This window comes from Rhinoraja longicauda, chromosome 32, assembly GCF_053455715.1.
Source record: "Rhinoraja longicauda isolate Sanriku21f chromosome 32, sRhiLon1.1, whole genome shotgun sequence".
NCBI classification, from domain to species: domain Eukaryota; kingdom Metazoa; phylum Chordata; class Chondrichthyes; order Rajiformes; family Arhynchobatidae; genus Rhinoraja; species Rhinoraja longicauda.
The window spans coordinates 14,984,007-15,004,356 of record NC_135984.1 but is presented as its reverse complement, the minus strand read 5'-3'; the positions used below and the strand labels follow the sequence as shown (position 1 = coordinate 15,004,356).

The following is a 20,350-nucleotide window of genomic DNA, read 5'->3' as shown; positions in this document are numbered from 1 at the left end:
GTAGATGAAAAAATTAAGGTATAAAGTAAAATATTTTAAACAAACCCTGAAAACTTTTATTATTTTTTTAAATCGAGGAATGGAAAAATTTGGTATTTATCAAATAGAAAACCTTGAATTATACTTTGCTATTTTCTTTCATTGTGTGTCAACAGGGAAGATGCAGAGGCACCAAAGGCAACGCTCAATAGCACGCAATCCTCAGTGGGCACTGGAAGCACACAGTCTGGGTCCTGCTCAGTTAAGTCCATCCGAAATGGTACCCCTTATTCCCAGCCACCTCGCACACCATCGGCCAAAGAAGACAAGGGGCCAGTTTCTTACACAACAACAGAGGAAATCAAGACCAATGAAAATGGGCTTACGCAGGCACATATGAGAAGATTGGGTGCTGTCCCTGTTATGATACCGGCACAAACCAGGGCTTTTCAGACTGTGTGAATATAGTTTAGTTGGCAAATTACTGGGTAATTTGGGAGCTTTCACTATTTGGTGGAGATATTGATCTTGGGATGCCTGAGCTAAACCTGTGTGATAAATCAGTCACTAGATGAACTCACCTGTGTATATTTGGCTCTATTGACTTTAATGGATCAGGATGATGGGTTGGGAATAAGTTGGTATTGAATGGAGTTTAATGCTGGCAACCAAAGATTAATTTCTCCTACTAAATTTAAGACAGTCAAGTATGAAATGTCCTCGCCCACTTTTCCGATGTTGATATGAGTAAATTATGTTCAGTAAACTGGGTGGAATTATATAAACCAGATATCATCTCATACATTGACTGGATCTCCAGAAAATCCAGATATCTTTTGAACAGATGAATCTAGTTTGCACATCGATGTTCTTAATTTAGGCCTCTAAATTTGCCTGAATGCCATATGGATCTAATGAAAACTTGTATTTGTGGGATATTTTAATGTTGTTCTGTGTTGGGGAAGTGATGCTCACAATGTTTTAGTGTTATTGAAAACCCCAGGGGGGGATGTTCAGCATTTTATAATAGTTTACCTCGGGTGGTTGTAAAAGGTACCATGATACTATTTCAGAAGAAAAGCAGGAGAATTATCACTGGTGTCCTGGGCAGTATTTATTCCTCAGACAACATTACTGAGAAACAGCTTATCTGGTTACAATCACATTGCATTTAGTGGGAGCCAATTATGCATGCATTGTCTACAGCATTTCCTACATTACAGATGACTACAATGTAAAGGTACTTTGTTGGCAGTAAAGTAGTTTCAAAGGGCCTGAGGCAATGAAAGGCAACTCAGAAATCCAAGTTTTTACTTTCTTTTCTAATTTATTCCAGCCTGCAAACGGATTTAATTTTGCTAAGAATGCACTGGAATCCTCCTGTGTGAAGATTCCAGATCATCCCGGTAGTTAGCCTATTCCCAATATGTTTTCGTCATGTTTACAGTTAATTCCACATAAAATAATATTGGGCATTCGTTTTGTCCATCTCGTTCCATTACATATAACAGGATTTCTTGGCAATTTTAGGCTGTGCATATTTAGTACTGACACACACAAAGGCAAAATGGCAATCAAACTAGTCATCTGCAATATGCAGTTTGGTATAGTTTTCAAATTTCAAGATTAATGCTTATGTAATATACATATGGAAGAGCATTAGTCTGTATTGGTATCATCAGTAATCGTGATATGGCAGTATATTGGTAATAGGAGCAATTTTTTTCTGAAATGACAAATATTCAAGTGAAATTATGTCTATCCACCTTAGGGGTGCACGCATGGTCACATGATATTTGCGTCAACTTTAACTGCCAAGGGCATGCTGGACAATTAAATAAGAAACACTAGTTTATTTATAAGCCAAAAGCAAAATTTTGCAGATACTAGAGATCTGAAATAAAAACACAACATTCTGCAAATACTCAACAGTCAGGCACCATAGATGGAGTTAATGTTTCTGTTCGATGACCTTCGATAATAGTTTATAACATTAAAGGCTGATGATGATCCAGGTGGAAATACACTTCTGTAGACCAGCTGAGTTGAAGAGCCTCTTTCTGTGCTGTAAATTCGATGGAATTCTTTTGTGCATGAATGTGGAATTCATGTACATTAGATGATTATTTATGGTTTGTGCCCCATGAATCCTGAAATTCATTCAAGTTCAATCTTTTCATTTGGTAGTAAGTTCCACATTCTAATCACTCTCAAATTTCTCCCAAATTCTTTTGTAGATTTGTCATGTGCTGCCTTGTATTTGCAGCCATTGGTTTTGGATTTATCTATGAGTGGAAACAAAATCACTATCAATATAAAAATCCCCATTAAAATCCTCTCTTGGGTTGCTTTATGCTGCTCTAATATCATTTTGTTGCTAACTGCTTTGTGATCTCAGTGTGCTTTGCAAGATTGCCTTGCAACAGCACTATTAAGGGCATCTGGTAACACTATTGCATCTTAATCATGTGCTGTACATTGTCTATAACTCTGGGTCCCACTTTTTGCCTTCATAAGAGTAAAGAAAGAAAATGAGCTATTCCATTCTTGAGGCACTTGAGACTTTGTCAATCTCTCCAATAGCACCTAGAGGTAAATCTCCAGGAAATATTGATGACAGTTGAGAAGTAATCAAAGCAGTGGTCAACAGAAACCTGCATCTTATTCATTTTATTGGCCTTGTGATCATAAAGTTCTTGCCTTCACATTCCAAAGGGAAACTCCATTTCCATCCATATATGATCTATAATTGTTTCAAATTTAGGAAAGATCTACACTTGACAGACATTGCATGTCCTTCCATTTATAAAACAAAAGTTCAATGGTTCAATTTACAAATTGGTAGAGAAAAGGAGCTAAACACTGCCCTGAGAATAATGGCAGGTTTCATGGTGCTCACATTTATTTAAAAACAAATCCACAGCAAATTCAGGCAAAGACTGATAGACCATTTAATGTGTTTCTATTCAAGGTGTGGTTCATGACTGTGATGCTGTCAGGTTTAGAAATTTGACTTCTTGTTGATTAGCGCCTATCTCAATTCATTGAAGGGCATCGTGTTTTTATATTTGTGTCGTAAATTGAAAGTAAACTCAGTCAGGTCATTCCAAATCTTCACAGCCTTTTAACAGTGCAATAAAGTGGCTATTGACTGCTAATCAACCTTGCTAATCAGTCTGAAGAAGGGTCTTGACCCGAAACGTCACCCATTCCTTCTCTCCTAAATGCTTCCTGACCTACTGAGTTACTCCAGCATTTTGTGATACCTTCGATTTGTACCAGCATCTGCAGTTATTTTCCGACACAACCTTGCTGGCCTAATTGCTTGCTAATGAACCATGCAAATTTGTTGACACGTTGGAGTTCCATTCCTTCAGGTTTTAATTGACTTAGATTATTTCATTTCAGATTTATTTTTATACACTTTCTTATGGTGCCTTTTCTCATTCTTTCTTTTAAGCATCCTTTTTATCTTTGTTTCTTAATTTGTTCCCGGCTTAACATTGAATTCACCACATTAATGAATCTTCCCTTGTATATCACTGTTCATTTTACAATCCTTCAATATAATTCATTGATTGAATTAGATCAGATCGGGATGACATCAAGTTAGGTCATTCCCAGAAGCCCAGCCATGCATGGAGAAAAATGTCAGAGTATTCTAATAGTTTAGGGCAAGTTAAATGACAAATCTCATTCATTGATCCACTGTTTTTCGGTAATATATGTCTCATGGATGAAATGTCTACATATTTCTGATGTTAACCATTAACCTGGTCTTTTTGACAATTACTTTTACAAATGTTATTCTGTGATATTGGTTTAATGATAGTGCAAGAAACGTTCAGAAAGGAAAATAGAACTGCATGAGCCATATTCTACACTTTTCAATTAAAGGTTGATTCTTAAGGAATTAATCTTGGGTGGCCCATTGATGCATCAGATGGTGCTGCTGCCTCATAACACTAGGATTCCAGGTTTGACCCTTACATATGCCACTGTGTGGAGCTTGCATGTTCTCTCTGTAGATATTACCTGGAGGCTCTGGCTTTTTCTCATATCCCAAAAGCATTGTGGTTGGTAAATTAATCTGGAGAATCAGACTGGAGTTGAGAGGGAGTAGTTTAAAGAAAAATCAGAATGGGATGGGATTGATTGCTCTGTGACTCAGTGGGCCAAATGTAGAAAGGAAATATTTGAAATGTCAGATTTCTTGTGGGGAATGTTAATTAACTAAAACCAGTGTGCAAGCACCTGGGAAGCACATAACGTTTGCGTTAGGGAGTTTGTTTATCCAACTTTGTGATATAGAGCAGTGTACTGAAATTCAGGTACATGGGCCAAATATAGTTACAAACCCCTGTGCTTGTATCATTCACACAGAGAGAACATGTTTCAAAGCAGATGTTTAGCACTTACTAAGATTCAAAAAGTAATGACCAGAGACGCTATAATGTGCATTTTTAAAATAAAATTGTTTGTGCCTATGTTATTTGTAACACAATTTAAGAAGGGAATTATGCAAAATAAAGTTTTACATAAAAATTACCACATCAAAAGCATGTGCATTTGCATAAAAAAGACATGGGCCGATTAAGTGATTTAAAAAAAAAAGAGGCATCAGTATGTATGACCATGTCACAACATTTTGGGAGTGTACATTTCTATTCAAAAGGGACATGAAAGCTTATTGTTTTGTGCAAACTATTTTTACACTTGTATTTAAATAGCTAGGCAACTTTATGTTCATTTTTTGTCTGCAAATATTTATTTCATGTTTCTTTTAAAAACTGCCAGTGTCTGTTGATTTTGTTATTAATGAGAGGAAGTCTGAATGCAGCAATTCTTAACATTTAAATAGAATCCCTTGTCCTGTTGCACTTTCTTCAGTTGAGCTTAGTTACAAAAGCCACTGTGCCGAGTCTCATTCCATTGGGTAAGTGTTGTCTTTGGTTTGGTTAAATTATTCGCAGTTAAAAACCTGTTGGAGATTTATTTTGTGTCTGAGATGATACAGAGTAAAACTTATTCACTTGGTTCTCCTTGCCCTTATTTCATCAATTGTGGAATTGAACAACGTTAATCTCTGATCTGGTGTTTATCTGTGACTTTGTTTTGCAGTTTTAATTTAAAGGTAACACTGCACATCTTTTAGTTAAAAGTTTAAAGAGAAATTGATGTTAATTATCTGTCATGATCTCTAAAAGGAGAAATGATACCTAAACACAAGTTGCCATTAGAATTTAACAATTTCATAACCATGAAGAATCAAACTACCACATTGTTTAACCATCCTCTACTTCCTATTTCAAGTGAGGTTCTCTTCGTATGTACTACAAACTTATTTCTAGCTTATGTTTAATGACTACATGCTTTATGATAAGCTGAAACACACTAAAGTAAACATGTCACATTCTGCAAAAAAAAGATAGGTTTTGGAATATCAACTCTATTTTCCCCTTGCTTAAAATTCTTCCTTTACTGAAGTGCATGATATTGGGCTGGTAGGCCTACGTTAGTCTTTAGCCTAATGGTAGGCACAATAATCTAACATTTCCTTCCCTCCTTTAATGAAGATTCTTGATGTTTCTAGAGCAAACAGCCTCCCCTTCCCCAAACCAATTCAAGGCCCACTGAAAGCACCAGACTCAGTGAACTTAAAAACCACCTCTGGGGCATCAGTGTGCTGAGAATACTTTCATAACACCAAGGATACCAATTGCTGCAGATTTAATGTGAAGCATGTTTACAATTGGATTTTAAATGAATACAAATGAGGGAGTAGGCATTTATGCAGTTTAAAAACTGAGCAGCAGAGGTAAAAATGAAAACTGTGAATGATAAATCTAAAATCAAAACTGAAAATATTGTAATGTACAGCAGGCCTGTTGATATCTGAAAAGAAATCAACAAAGGCTGTTCGCCATTGACCATTCTGAGAAAAAAGCCACCATTTAAAACTATATTTTCTTTTTAGTTGTTGATAGACCTGCTCTATTTTTTTCCATGTTTTATTTTGTGCATGTATATTGGAATTATTTTATTGGATATTCGTATCTTTTTATCACATTGAAAAGTACTTTAGGAGCACATTACTTCAGATTTTAAATATGATACGGGCTTGTAATGTATATTTTATGTTTTGCTTTCAGTCATCTTTTTGATAATTAATACTCTACAGCAGGGTTTTGAACTCTCACATCAGCTGGGCATGACAATTTGATTGCAAATTCACAGACAAAGGGAAAATAATAAAAAGCCTTTCCACATATTACAATTTGTAGCCAATTAGTTCAACACTTGTAGCTGTGGAACCGAGGCTTTAATATAATTAAATAAAACCCATGTCATAAGGCTGTGCTAATGAGACAAGATAAACTGTAGGTGACATTCCTGAAGATAACAGAGATTCTAGTTCAATTAAATGCAAGTTATTGTAAAATAAACAAGACATAAACAATATATAATTGGAACTAAAATTCAGCAAATAAATGAACCAGGAATTTAAATAGAGAAATAAGAAACTGCAGATTTTGGTTTACAAAGATAGGCATAAAGTGCTGGAGTGACTCAGTGAGTCAGGCAATATCTCTGGAGAACATAGGTGATGAATGATTCACGTGGGGACCCTTCTTCAGACTGATCAGTCAGGAATTTAAATATAGACATATAGACACAAAATGCTGGAGTAACTCAGGCAGCATATCTGGAGAGAAGGAATGGGTGAGTCTGAAGAAGGGTCTCGACCCGAAACATCACCCATTCCTTCTCTCCAGAGATGCCACCTGTCCCTCTGAGTTACTCCAGCATTTTGTGTCTGTCTTCGGTTTAAATAAGCATTTGCAGTTCCTTCCTACACAGGAATTTAAATACATCATCTTTTGGAGGATCATGCACATGCATTCTTAATGTGCATTAAAGCAATATTTTTGTATAATTACTAAGTTAGGCCCATGCCCTTGCTTTCCCCCCTCCCCCACCTTGTGCAAATCCCTGTGAATGGTGTACTAGTATTCTTTGGTTTAGGACATTCTATTAATCTGCTATTTTTAGAATATATGCCTAAATAAAGCATTGTAAATATAACGAGTATTAATCAAAGTAAACCACTTTAACATTCAGTTGATGCTGTACATGTTTTATTTGGTTAGATACAAAATAAATAGGAAACCATAGCATTTCATGCTGCATAAAAGCTGTGACTCAGTCCTAACTAATAGTCATACGTGGAAAGAATAGAGAAATTGTGGGTAGAATGAATGGAGCTTAAATTTTCTTATCAAAATTAAATAGTACTAAATGTTAAAAGGGATAAAGAAAATGCTGTAATTCTTGAACTCTGTGATATAATGTTTCCTTTTATAGTTCTATGTTTGAAGTTTTCTCCTTAAAGATGTTTCATTAGAAAAATTAGAGACTTCAACCTTTAAGGGATCATCTTTAAACTGTCATACACAATGCTTGCTCACATCTCAATGCATAGTATGACATGAAAGTAAGAACACTGTTCCTGCATAATGCAACACAAATTAAAGTCTCTTATTTCAAGTGTAAATGTATATTTTTGTAATTTACCACAACATTTTCTGTTTTGGATGTTGTAAGTAATCTCCATAAAATAAAAAAAGTCCAATAATCTTGCTTCTCTATAGCTTTGTTCTAAATCTTCAGCGCTGGGGGACAAAACATCATCAATATGCATAAATAGAAACATCAAAAGAGCAATAGCTTTCTGAAGGTCTATGGTTGTCTATGATTATTCAATATTTGGTCAGCATTATGATAGCAGATTTCAGCTGAGTGACTGCATGTAGAACAGCTAACTTTAATGCCTCAGGTAAGCAGCAATGAAACAAAACACTGCTAAATTTACATTCCTGACTTCTGGATGTAATAGAAGATGGTAAGAACATAACTGGATTTAGTAACATTACCATCACCATCAATACGATGCCAACCACCACCGCCTTACCTTCTCCTCCACCTTCATACCTGAAACAGCTGAAAGGGTGGATGATGGTGCAATGAGTAATACGGCTGTCACAGTGATTCAGACACCCAGGTTTCATTCCAACCGCCGCTACCATCTGCTTTGGCTCATTGTACATTCTCACTGTGACTATGTGAATTTCTCTTGAGTGCTCCAGTTTCTTTCCCCATATTAAAGATGTACTGGTTGGTAGGTTACTGGTTCACAGTAAATTGGCCAGAGTAAATTGGGAGAGTGTATGGCAGGAGAAATTAATGATTGTGTGAGAGAGAATGGGTTTCAGGGAAATAAACAGGGGAAGGGATTGTTGGGATCGCTCTGAGAGCTGACATAGGCATGATGGGTTGAATAGGGTCCAACAAGTCGCAAAGAAATAGAAAATGCCATCCCGAGACTCGCAATCCAGACTTGTTCTTGAAACAGTCACCAGGTTGAAATGACAAATGTACAGCTGGAACATCTGGAATTGATCTCATAGTGAGCTAGTTCTTTCAAAAGGTAGAACTAGAAAAGTTTTCTTTGGATACTGTTAACATTTTGGGTGGCCTCCTAAATCTCCCTCTGCTTGAATGTTATATAAGCAGGTCAAGCTGCATGGCAAGCATGGCAGGCATTACAGGAAAGAGACAAAGAAGTGTTTGAAAAACTAGGAATATAAACAGAAATGCTGGAAATATTCAACAGGTCACAAACCATCTATGGAAAAAGAAACATAGTCGAAGTTTCAGGTTTATTATCTTTCATAGGAAGAGTTAGATATCAAACATGTTAAACGGGCATTTTGCATTTATAGTTAAGATTAACAGTATTTGCAGTTTTTCGTATTCAGCTTCGAAAGGAGGTACATATCTCATATATAAACAGCAGGGGTCAATTTTTTTAAGTTGGTTTGCAAATGTTTTCATTTTGATACTCATTTCCTAGACTCAGGCAATGTTGAAGATGAGGATATTATTGAAGCCTTTTCCTCTTGTTGACCCATTTATGACTGGAGAATGGTATATAGTTGAAGAAATGTAAAATAACTTAAATGGGCATCATTGGAGTGACAAAGGATTTTGTAACATCCCTATTTGAGAATGATTTAAACTATCATACTTTGAGTGTCATTACTTATAATTTGGTTGTGGGGTGGTGTGTGTTTATAAATTTATATGGCTATAGGATGAAATTATTGTGAAGATCATATTTGATTTCATTTAGGTAAGGTTTCATACAAGATTTTTGTCAACTTTATCAGTTCATTTCTTAATGAACTGTTTGTTGATAATTACTGTCTGAGTCCTTATTCTAGCCTGGATGCTTCAGAATTCTTGTAAATTATTTTGTCAAACTAATTACCCAGGCCACAGCTGGTGTTTATCAATGAAGGCAGTTAGCAAGTAGTTGATCCATTGACTTTCAAATTAGCAGTGGGATGCAGGAAAGAGATTTAGATCATTTGGTTATGTTAGTAATGAAGAGTCAATTCCACACCTTGCAGAATCTTCAATTTTAAAACTAAATCTACATCTCTGTACATTGAGATATATTGAAGATGTCCCAAATTTCTAGTACTGATTATACTCCAACACATGCAAAGTCACTAGATGTGATAGAACAGTATTCAACGCATGTTTAAACAGCGAGCAACATGGAATGTTTATTAGCCATTCAAATAGAAATTACATATTGCATCACCACAGTTGAACTAATCTTTGAAGTAGAAGTTATGAAAAACTGACTGCATTAAATGTCCAACCATCTTTGAATAAAGCTAGTTCTTGTATTGGAGCATGGAGATGGCGGCGCTGCCCTAGCAGCTGCGGCTTACCTGCAGTCCATTTGTCTTTGTGTTTTTGTTGTTTTTGTTGTCTTAATTGTAGTTGTGATGTGGTGTTTTTGTGTTTGTGTACTATGTGTGTATGTGGGGGGGAGGGGGGGAACTGTAACATTGTAAATATGTGTCCCTTCCGAACGGAGACCCGACCTTTGTGTTCTGGGCCGTGTCTCCGTTCCTGCTGCGGCCTACCATCGGCCCAACTCCTGGAGCTGGCGGCCTCCAGGGCTCTGGTTCGCAGAGCCCGCGGACCAGACTCACCATCAGCGGAGCCGGCCGTTCTCGGAGGCTGCGGGAGCGGCTGCGACTCGCCTTAGGCTCGGGCCGCGTGGATGCCGACATCGGGAGCTCCGGCAGCGGCAGCGTGTTCGCCCGCCCCGGATCGCGGGGCTTGGGTCGGCCCGCCGCGGATATTTCACCATCCGGCGCGGCCTGAAATAGGCCACGGAATTTTCTCTGCTCGGCGGGGGCTTCAATGTCGGGAGCCACGACCGCCCCGACTTGCAGCGGGGCTTGGGTCGGCCCGTTGCGGACATTTCACCGTCCGGCGCAGCCTGGAACATGGCAACGACAACAGCCTGACCGCAGGAGAAGACGGCAGGGGAAGAGAAAAGACATTCTGGCCTTCCATCACAGTGAGGAGGGGACTGGAGGAGACTCACTGTGATGGATGTTTCTTTTTGGGGGGTTTTGTGTTGGTTGGGGTTGTGTAATTTGCTTATTTTATTGCTCTTATTGTTGGACTGTGGGTGACGAAATTTCGTCCAAAAAACTTGTTTTTTGGATGACAAATAAAGATATCTTGAATCTTGAATCTTGAATCTTATGCTCCAGCATATGTTTTAATAATGCAAATTGGATATCAGGGAAAACTATTTGTATTATGCTGACCGATTTGGTTATAACACAATTTCTAATGGGAATTAGGGAACTACCTCAAAATTACTTTGAAAAATGACAAACAGAAAAAAAAGCTGACCTGAAAAAAACAGGCTCGGGGGGAAAAAAAACTTTCCATGCAACCTCTCCCTCCTGGCAGAAATAAGACACCATTGTCTTTTAAGAAAATAGTTCACCGCAGGTGGTCATTGGGAAATTGACAATCATTTCTATTGTGCAATTAGGCAATGTAACATTCAGCCTTTTAATATTTTAATATTTTTAACAACAAATAATAAATTTGTAGCTATTAATAAGACTTTATTTTTGAAAATTAACTTTGCTATAATGAGTCTGGAACTCTGCAAGCCCTCACCTTTTACCTACTGACACTATTCTTTTTTTAACACAAGGTTTCCTAGGAATGAAACTATCAGGTTGTTGTAGAAATATCAGTATCTGTTTTAGTTTTTCAGTCCATATATGTCATCAGTTTTTCATCCTACATAAAAAATCACAACAGAATGGTAAACCTTGGCAACCAGGCTCTGAGTTATTCTCCTTTGGTAAGATCAAGACATCAAAAGTGCAATAACAGGATACTTTAGCAGGTTGAGTGGAAGATTCCTCCAACAGCAACCCCCTCTTTCACCAATTTATTATACTGCGCCACAGCTTTTTCCGTTTGCAGAACTAAAGCATGAATGCCCTTACTTCTGATGAAAGCCAGTGTCTCCTCAGGCACCTGAAACCCACACAGTAGATTAGATTCAGCAACGGCATCTGTTAAAATGTACACTCATTACCACACTAGGTCAAATCTAAATGTGGATCTGACGTATAGAATATGCCAAAATTGATATTTATACAAAAAAAGAAAAACACATTGATGCTTAGTGGATTAATTTTGAATAATGCTATTCAAAAAGTCAAAAGAGTTTGTCACAAGATACCACAGTATCATTTAATTTGATTAAAAAGTTAAAACTTATTCATAGTCCCACATCACTTCTTGAGATCATTCTTTTCGTCAAAATCTACACACAGGCCTTGGTCCAAGATATCATCCTCATCTAAGATATCAATTGACAATGTTGCATTCCCTTGTACCATACTGAAATGTCTGTCCAGATCATATAACTATGTGAGTGGAACTCAAATCCACTTATTGCTGATGTCAAAGGTAAGAATGCCATTATGCAATGATGATATTATGACCTGCCAGAGGAGAAATCTTTAGGTAATTCCCATGTCAATCAAGCTTACTGACCACAGTTCTGGATATGAATTTTATGTCCATCATTAATGACTGATCTGTGTTTATTGCAGTTTTCTGGATAAATTACCTATATTGTCTTGGAAATGATTACCAGACACATGATCTATTGTTTCCAGTAAATTAATTTTGCTGTACAATAACAATTGCTGTACCTAACCTCTATCTAATTGGCTGATGTACTAGAAATTGGGTAGGGTGGAGCAAAGGGAGGATCGGGCAAAGATGCACGAGTATGATAGTTTTCACACACCCTTCCTTTCATAATACAGTTTCAGTCTATAAACACTCACACTCGACAATTTGATCCAAGCAAATACAAAGTGGCTGCCCAGAGAATGTCATGTGGGAATTTTGTTTTTAATGGCACAATAGCTTATTTTGTGTCGATCAACATTGCTTTACTCTGGTTGTTTGAGATTGCTAATTGCCACCAGCAGTTTCACGATGTGTTAGGGAAATGTTAAGACTTGGTAGTTAGCTAGATTTTTCTTTAAGTATGTATGGTCAATACATAAATAATAGACATATCACCAGAACTAAAAATGGTCTATTGAATTGATTGAATACAGAGAAAATGCATTTCAAAAAAAGTAAAAGGAGTTAAAACCACAAAGAAGTGCAGCTTGACCATTTATTTTGTTCAACAAAGAAAATGTGCTTACTTGTAATGCCTCTTCCATCCCCCTTCCAATGACAAGTGTTTGGATACCTTTATTTACAATTTCATTAACATCCGCTGGCTGAACTCCAGGTTTATGCTGCAAGAACATGGGAACAATTAGGATACGAACTCCAGTGCCATTAAAATAAATCACTTTACTTATGAATTATATTTTTCTTTCTATCAAATTCACTCTGCTTGACAAATAGGAATGTGTGGAAAGGAACTGCAGATGCTGGTTTACACTGAAGTTAGACACAAAATGCTGGAGTAACTCAGCAAGACAGGCAGCATCTCTGGAGGGAAGGAATGGGTGACATTTCAGGTCGAGACTTTTCTTCAGAACACAAATGAGTCTGAAGAAGTGTCTTCATCTGAAACGTCACCCATTCTTTTCTCCAGAGATGCTGACTGTCCCTCTGAGTTACTGCAGCGTTTTGTGACAAATAAGAATATTGGTGTTGTGAAGGATGTCATATTAAAGAGACCTTGTTGAAATATTGTATAATATTAATATGATATTAGTTCATCTTATTTCAGTGCTGAGGTTTTTCAAATTGGGAAGCCAGGCCACTCCAGAGTCAGTGTGTATGGCAGATTGCAGGTGAAAGTTTTCACTTTCATGGATGCCAAATCTAATGAGATTGTACGAAAGCTGCTGAATGAATGTAAAATTGTGGTAATTCTTACAACGTGCTCCTCTTTCTGCTTGATACCGTTCTACATTCCTTTAAAGAAGAGTTCAGAAGAACAGTTAAAGTCTTCCAAACAAAATCCATCAGAAAATAACTTGAGAACACTCAAGTGTACTTTAACCATTTACATAGTATTTTGTCAGTGATTCCAGAATACTAGAGACTGAATATGAAAGGGAACATCAGGTAAAATGGAAACAAGAGGAGAGTTAAGAAAGAGGTTGAGCAAAAAGGATTTCTGAAAGCAAGGAAGAAGGTTGTAAGGCAGATGGTTGGGAAGCAGTTCCAGAGGGTAGCAGCAAAAGGGTAAAAGAATGCCTGGCAATGAGGTGACATTATAGGAAAAGAAGACTAAAGGCAATATCAGGTGCAAGACCTTGAATTTAACGTAAATGTTTTAATTGGAAATGTTGCAAAAAATATATGGGCATTAATAAGCTTGTTTTTAGCAAACTATTCGCCATGAAATTCTATTCAAGTGTAAAACAAAATTATTTTGTGTTCTCTGCCAACAGACGACAAGTGAATGCTGCTATTTAAAACTGCATTTTACTGGTTACAATTATTTGGAGCATCACAAATGAAATTTCTGCTTACCTGAGTTCCTGTCTCTCGCCAGTCCCATGTTCGTTTCCCTCCTGGCCAGACTTTACAATCCTTGTATAAAGTGTCACTGCCCTCAACTTTCATTTCTCCCCATCTTAATGACACAATAGAGGGTGAAGACATGTTTCATTCTCTGTTGAGGTAAGGAAACAAGAACTGAGGGCTGAAGAAAGATTGCGACTTGAAAAGTCACCCATTCCTTCTGTCCAGAGATGCTGCCTGTCCCGCTGAGTAACTCCAGCTTTTTGTATCTATCTTCCCAAAGGATACAATATACTATAATATTCTGTACTTGGTTCATGTAAATGTAGATAATATAAATCTGGTTACGACCTTCCAACCAAAGGTATCACTGCAATGCCTATAATTAACTTTTCCAACAGTTACACACTTATTGTTTTCACTTGGTATTCACTCAGTTATGAACACTATCTTATTCCAGTTTCTGCTTAGATATGAGAATGGGATAAGTTTATAATTAGTTGATCAGATTTGAATATCTGTACGTTTAAAACAGCAGAAGGTCACCTTTGTCACTTCAGGACTCATTTACCATTGGACAAAATACAGGTAAAGGAAACAGAAGTGATAAACCAAATAAACCAGGCAATGTACATCTGACAACTGATTCATAAATTACAGAAAAAGCAAAAATGTTAATGCTTAATAAGGGATGAATCATTTGTAACTGCAGTACTGGCTGAAAGAAATCATGCCAAGCATAGGCTGTATTTTACTGATTACATGCAATATTGCAATGCAGTAATGTTATGAACAAAGACTGCATTGAACTTCACAGATCCAGATGCCAAAATACCGTTCTACAAGTGTCAGCTATTACACATGTCTGAAAACTGGTTGGGTATGGAAGCTTAAAGGAAACACCAACTGAATACTAGGCACAGGGAACTGCAAATGCTGGAATCTTCAGCAAAACAGAAAGTGCTGGAGTAACTCAGTGGGTTTGGCTGCATCTTTGGAAAACATGAATACTTACTTCTTTTGTTTTTCTACTGCAGGGGTAATGAAGCTTTCTGAAATTAGCTAATTCATTACCTATGAGATGATAAACTTTCTGGTTTATATGTACATTTGGTGGTGGTTACCAGCATATGAATAAAATTATATATTAACTGGAAGTTCATAACGCAAACTAACAATCAACTTGAAAATTGCATTTTCTGATTTAATTATTTGGTCACCAGAAAATCTTTATTATTTAAATTCTAATGCAAAGACTGCTATTACTGCCTGGTGAATTTCATAGCAGTTATACCTAGAATTTTCTACTTATTGGATTTATAATTTACAATTAGTTAATCCACAGGAGACTTTACTTAAAAAAAAGTAATCACTAACTGCACACTGATTAGCAAATTTTAATTGTGAAGGTTAGATCATGTCTGAATAATTTGGTTTTATCACTTGGGGGAGACATTCTGCACCGTGAAGTATCAATGCATGTCAACATATGCAATTCCAGCAAGTGATTGTCTGATATTATTTACACAATGAGAAAAAGCTAAAAGCACATGGAAATACAAGGAACTGCAGATGCTGGTTTACCAAAAAAGTGCTGGAGTAACTCAGCAGGTCAGGCAGCTTCTCTAAAGAACATGGATGAGTGACAATTCGGGTCAGTTCTGAAGAAGAGCCCCAACCCAAAATGTCACCAATCCCAATCCTCCAGAGAGGCAGCTTGACCTGTTACTCCAGCACTTAGGGCCTTTTAAAATCACATAGAATAAAATTTAACCTAGTGACATGTCAAGTCAAGTCAATTTTATTTGTATAGCACATTTATAAACAACCCACGTTGACCAAAGTATCTGATTAGGTACTAAGGAAAAAAAATGAAACATACAGTAGCACGCAAACAGTTCACAGCGCCTCCTCAATGAGCATGTGTTGGTAATTGTTTGGTAGTGTGATTTGGAGGAGGCTAAAATGGAGAACAAATCAACATAATCACAAACCGGGATCTACGCTATTCAGGAATGTAATCAAGAAGCCTGATAATATATCAGTTCTTTAGTAAAACTTCACAAAATTAAGGGTAGCGCAGGGGTGCAGCGAGCAGAGCTGCTGCCTGAAAGCTCCTGTGAGCGTTTCAATCTTGCGAGCTTCATGTGAACAAGAAATTCGATTGCCCCTGGTGCATGTAACAATGAACTAATCAGAATCTGAATCCAAATCCTGACCTCCAGTACTGTCTGTATGCAGTTTGCCAGTCCTAGCATGTGAATTTCCTCTGCCTGAACCAGCTTTCTCTCACATCCCAAAGACATGTGGGATGATAGGTTAATTTGCCACTTTAAATTTACCCCAATATGTTGGTGAAAGGTAAATTGGGATGGGATGTTTCTGTACGGAGTCTCTTTATAACTCTAAAATGCACCACTTTAAGATTTATAGACAATAGGTGCAGGAGAAGGCCATTTGGCCCTTCGAGCCAGCACCGCCATTCAATGTGATCATGGCTGATCATTCTCAATTAGTACCCCGTTCCTGCCTTCTCCCCATACCCCCTGACTTCGCTATCCTTAAGAGCTCTATCTAGCTCTCTCTTGAATGCATTCAGAGAATTGGCCTCCACTGCCTTCTGAGGCAGAGAATTCCACAGATTTACAACTCTCTGACTGAAAAGGTTTTTCCTCATCTCAGTTCTAAATGGCCTACCCCTTATTCTTAAACTGTGGCCCCTTGTTCTGGACTCCCCCAACATTGGGAACATGTTTCCTGCCTCCAACGTGTCCAACCCCTTAATAATCCTTATACGTTTTGATAAGATCCCCTCTTATCCTAAATTCCAGTGTATACAAGCCTAGTCGATCCAGTCTTTCAACATACGACAGTCCCGCCATTCCGGGAATTAACCTAGTAAACCTACACTGCACGCCCTCAATAGCAAGAATATCCTTCCTCAAATTTGGAGACCAAAACTGTACACAGTACTCCAGGTGCGGTCTCACTAGGGCCCTGTACAACTGCAGGACCTCTTTGCTCCTATACTCAACTCCTCTTGTTATGAAGGCCAACATTCCATTGGCTTTCTTCACTGCCTGCTGTACCTGCATGCTTCCTTTCAGTGACTGATGCACTAGGACACCCAGATCTCGTTGTACGTCCCCTTTTCCTAACTTGACACCATTCAGATAATACTCTGCCTTCCTATTCTTACCACCAAAGTGGATAACCTCACACTTATCCACATTAAACTGCATCTGCCCACTCACACAACCTGTCCAAGTCACCCTGCAACCTCATAACATCTTCCTCACAGTCCACACTACCACCCAGCTTTGTATCATCTGCAAATTTGCTAATGGTACTTTTAATCCCTTCATCCAAGTCATTAATGTATATTGTAAATAGCTGCAGTCCCAGCACCGAGCCTTGCGGTACCCCACTAGTTACTGCCTGCCATTCTGAAAGGGACCCATTTATCCCCACTCTTTGCTTTCTGTCTGTCAACCAATTTTCTATCCATGTCAGTACCCTACCTCCAATACCATGTGCTCTAATTTTGCCCACTAATCTCCTATGTGGAACCTTGTCGAAGGCTTTCTGAAAGTCAAGGTACACCACATCCACCGGCTCTCCCCTGTCAATTTTCCTAGTTACATCCTCAAAGAATTCCAGAAGATTAGTCAAGCATGATTTCCCCTTCGTAAATCCATGCTGACTCGGAATGATCCTGTTACTACTATCCAAATCACACATTTGATTGTGTTGTCAGTGCAGACTGAATGCTGTTGGGCACCACAGCTCATAGAGCTACTGTTTCACAGCGACAGGGACCAGGGATCTTGACCTTTGGTGTTGTGTGCTGAGTTAGTATATTCCAATTATGACTGAGAGTTTTGTCTAGGTGCTCCAATTCCGATCATATCACAAGATGTGCTAGTTAGTATATTAATTAGTCACTGTACATAACTCATTGTGTGTCAGTGAGTAGTAAAATATAGTGGTAGTTGCAGAGAATGTGGAAAGAAAATAAATTGAATTAATGCAGGATTACCTCGTGTAAATAGATGGTTTATCGTGATGATCAGCACAACTTGATTAGCTAAGGGGCCTGTTTTATGCTATATCTTTCTGAGACTGAAAATAACAAAACATTATAATATGATTCAAACTTAAGATGGTCTTCTTATTCATCTTCAGTTTTTGTACTGTTTAAGGCAAGCTAGTTTAAAATGCTGAAATCAGGGTCAGGGTCATACTCAGTATGTTAAGCGGTTTTTGTAAAGGAATAGATTTTCTCTCGGAGGTTGCCCGACTTTAGTTTTTCAGCTTCAAGAATGTGACTCCACTGAAGTATCAAAGCATTACTCAGGGATAATCCCACATTTTTTTTTGCAGAACATGCATTAAATGCAGAAACAAAATTACACTTTAATGCCAGCTGCAAGTTAATTTTAGCTCCCTCCGATATCCAAATGAAAACAGGATCCAAAAGCCACTGACTGCAAAAAAGAAATATCCCAGTGAAAATTTTACAGGTCTGACACCACATGTCTGCTGTGAACATGGAACAGCCCACAGTTTGTGCCAAATATGACACCTAGATGAACTAATCTCATCTGTCTACATATAGTCCATACTCAGTTCCCAGCATATCCATGTGCCTTTCTAAAAGCTTCTTAAAACACCAATACCCTATCTACCTCTACCACCACTCTTTAGACTTTAGATATACAGTACAGAAACTGGTCGTTCGACCCAAACCCGAGCCGACCAGTGATCACCCCATACACTAACACCATCCTAAACACCAGGGACCATCTACAATTTTTTACAGAGCCAATTAACCTACAAACCAGTACATCTTTTCATCTTTGGAGTGTGGGAGGAAACCAGAGCACCGAGAAAATCCACGCAGTCACAGGGAGAACGTACAAACTCTGTACAGACAACACCGGTTGTCAGGATCGAACCTGGGTCTGTGGTGCTGTAGGGCAGCAACTCTACTGCTGAGCCACCCTAAAGTGTGCTGCCACACCTGGTAGTACATTCCGGGCACTCTATGTGCCCTGCACATCTCCTTTAAACTTTGCTCCTCTCACCTTCAAGTTAAGCCCTCCAGTATTTGATATTTTCCCATGCTGGGAAAAAGATCCTATCTCCTCAATCTGTGCCTCTCATAATTTTATATACTTCTATCAGGTCCAACACTCCTCAACCTCCAACACTCCAGAGAAACAATACAAGTTTGTCCAACCTCTGCCTGGAGGCAGCTAATGTCCCCCTAATCCAGGCAGCATTCTGGCAATGCTGAAGCAGAGCAATACCCACTCTTAGTAAAACAGAAGGACAAATAGTGACAGAAACAATAACAGCCTATGCTGCAGGCATGGTACTGTCACACTTGGCCAACTCCCATTGCTGGTTTAGTGCAGACTGCCCAGATCTGACGTGGCAACCAGAAACACAACAACACTGAGAGGGCCGAGTTCACATTTAATTTCCTTTAGTTGCTTGCCTTAGCTGTGAGCTGACGGATTACAGTCGCAATCCGCGGCCTTCTCCCCTCAACGAGTAAAACCGATCGACGGGCCGACTTCGTTCTCACCGAGGGCGGCGATGTCCCTGCGCCTATTCCGCCCCCTCGCAGGAGCAGCCTCGCCTTCGGAGAAATAACGCAGGCTCCTTTCACCCGACGAGCGCCGCTGAGCTGAGTGAAGCTTGGCCTCAGCCTGTGGTCCTGGGCCGGGCCAGGCCGCCGCCGTCGTCATGGAAACTGAGGGGCTGCCACTGCAGAACCACACAATACAATGCAGCTACAGTTCCTGATATACTTTGGAAATACATTGTTTGTACTCTCTCAAAAATGGATGCCTGTTCCAAGGTCTACATATTGAAAAATCAAATTTGTGCATGCTTTGCTTAGTCTGCAATTAAATTGCTTAAGAGCATTAATATAAATGCTAAGCCACTTGTTACTTAAATTTAAATAACAAGTGGTCTTTTCGATTTAAGTTTATCAGCAGTGTTGTCCTAAGGGATATGAACGATAATCCTTGACATTATTGAACCAAAACATTGTTCACCTTTAAGGAATTTCAGCTTGCAGAGTACATTCTATTTTGAAATACTATCTACTCCTCATTGCAGCTTTTGCATATTGAAGGTGGTTCTTGATAGTCCATTGGGAACCTGGAGTCAAATGAACCTTTTAAAATGTAATTTTGCAACGGAGTTTACAAAAAAAAATTGCATAGGTTTAAAACTAGTGCAAATTACAATTCATTTTGTTCTTTCTCCAGTGTTTTGGCTTGTTGAGGTAAATTCCAACTATTGCAATAGTTTTAAGAAATTTGTACATTCGAGAATAAAGTATGAAACTAAAATAGAAGTGGGAGAACGAACCCAAAATACTTCATCCATTTTTCACTGCAGCAACCACAGGAGATAGAAATTCAATAGTGAAAGCACTTTG

The 20,350-nt window shown here is 38.3% G+C and overlaps 2 protein-coding genes across 4 annotated transcripts in view; one reads left to right on the top strand and one right to left on the bottom strand.

Moving 5' to 3' along the window:
• clmpa (CXADR like membrane protein a) overlaps positions 1-7,668 on the top strand; it is a 90,389-nt gene extending 82,721 nt beyond the window's left edge. The window contains exon 7 of the mRNA XM_078426846.1: positions 156-7,668. Coding sequence (XP_078282972.1) covers positions 156-441 — 286 coding nt within the window. The 3' untranslated portion in view covers positions 442-7,668. The remainder of the gene's footprint in view (positions 1-155) is intronic.
• LOC144608767 (mth938 domain-containing protein-like) lies at positions 136-19,647 on the bottom strand. 3 transcript variants are annotated; one of them, XM_078426849.1, is made up of 4 exons: positions 19,394-19,647; positions 13,900-14,041; positions 12,609-12,704; positions 136-2,264 (listed from the first exon to the last, which is right to left on the bottom strand). In XM_078426849.1, exons 2-4 carry the CDS (start codon positions 14,029-14,031, stop codon positions 2,190-2,192), a joined length of 303 nt encoding a protein of 100 aa, XP_078282975.1. In that variant the 5' UTR covers positions 14,032-14,041; positions 19,394-19,647; the 3' UTR covers positions 136-2,189. The 3 variants fall into 3 exon arrangements, with proteins under 3 accessions (XP_078282975.1, XP_078282976.1, XP_078282974.1); XM_078426850.1 differs by lacking the exon at positions 136-2,264 and adding an exon at positions 7,076-11,169 and having other exon boundaries at positions 19,394-19,642; XM_078426848.1 differs by lacking the exon at positions 136-2,264 and adding an exon at positions 7,083-11,412 and having other exon boundaries at positions 19,394-19,642.
• Positions 19,648-20,350: the final 703 nt, after the last annotated feature.

Bases quoted from the DNA above. Each gene is read 5' to 3' on its own strand.
- LOC144608767 (XM_078426848.1), bottom strand. From the start codon at position 14,031: ATGTCTTCACCCTCTATTGTGTCATTAAGATGGGGAGAAATGAAAGTT. The intron at 12,705-13,899 runs GTAAGCAGAAAT...ATGTTCTTGCAG, and splicing joins GGCGAGAGACAGGAACTCAG to CATAAACCTGGAGTTCAGCC. The intron at 11,413-12,608 runs GTAAGCACATTT...TGTGGGTTTCAG, and splicing joins GGATGGAAGAGGCATTACAA to GTGCCTGAGGAGACACTGGC.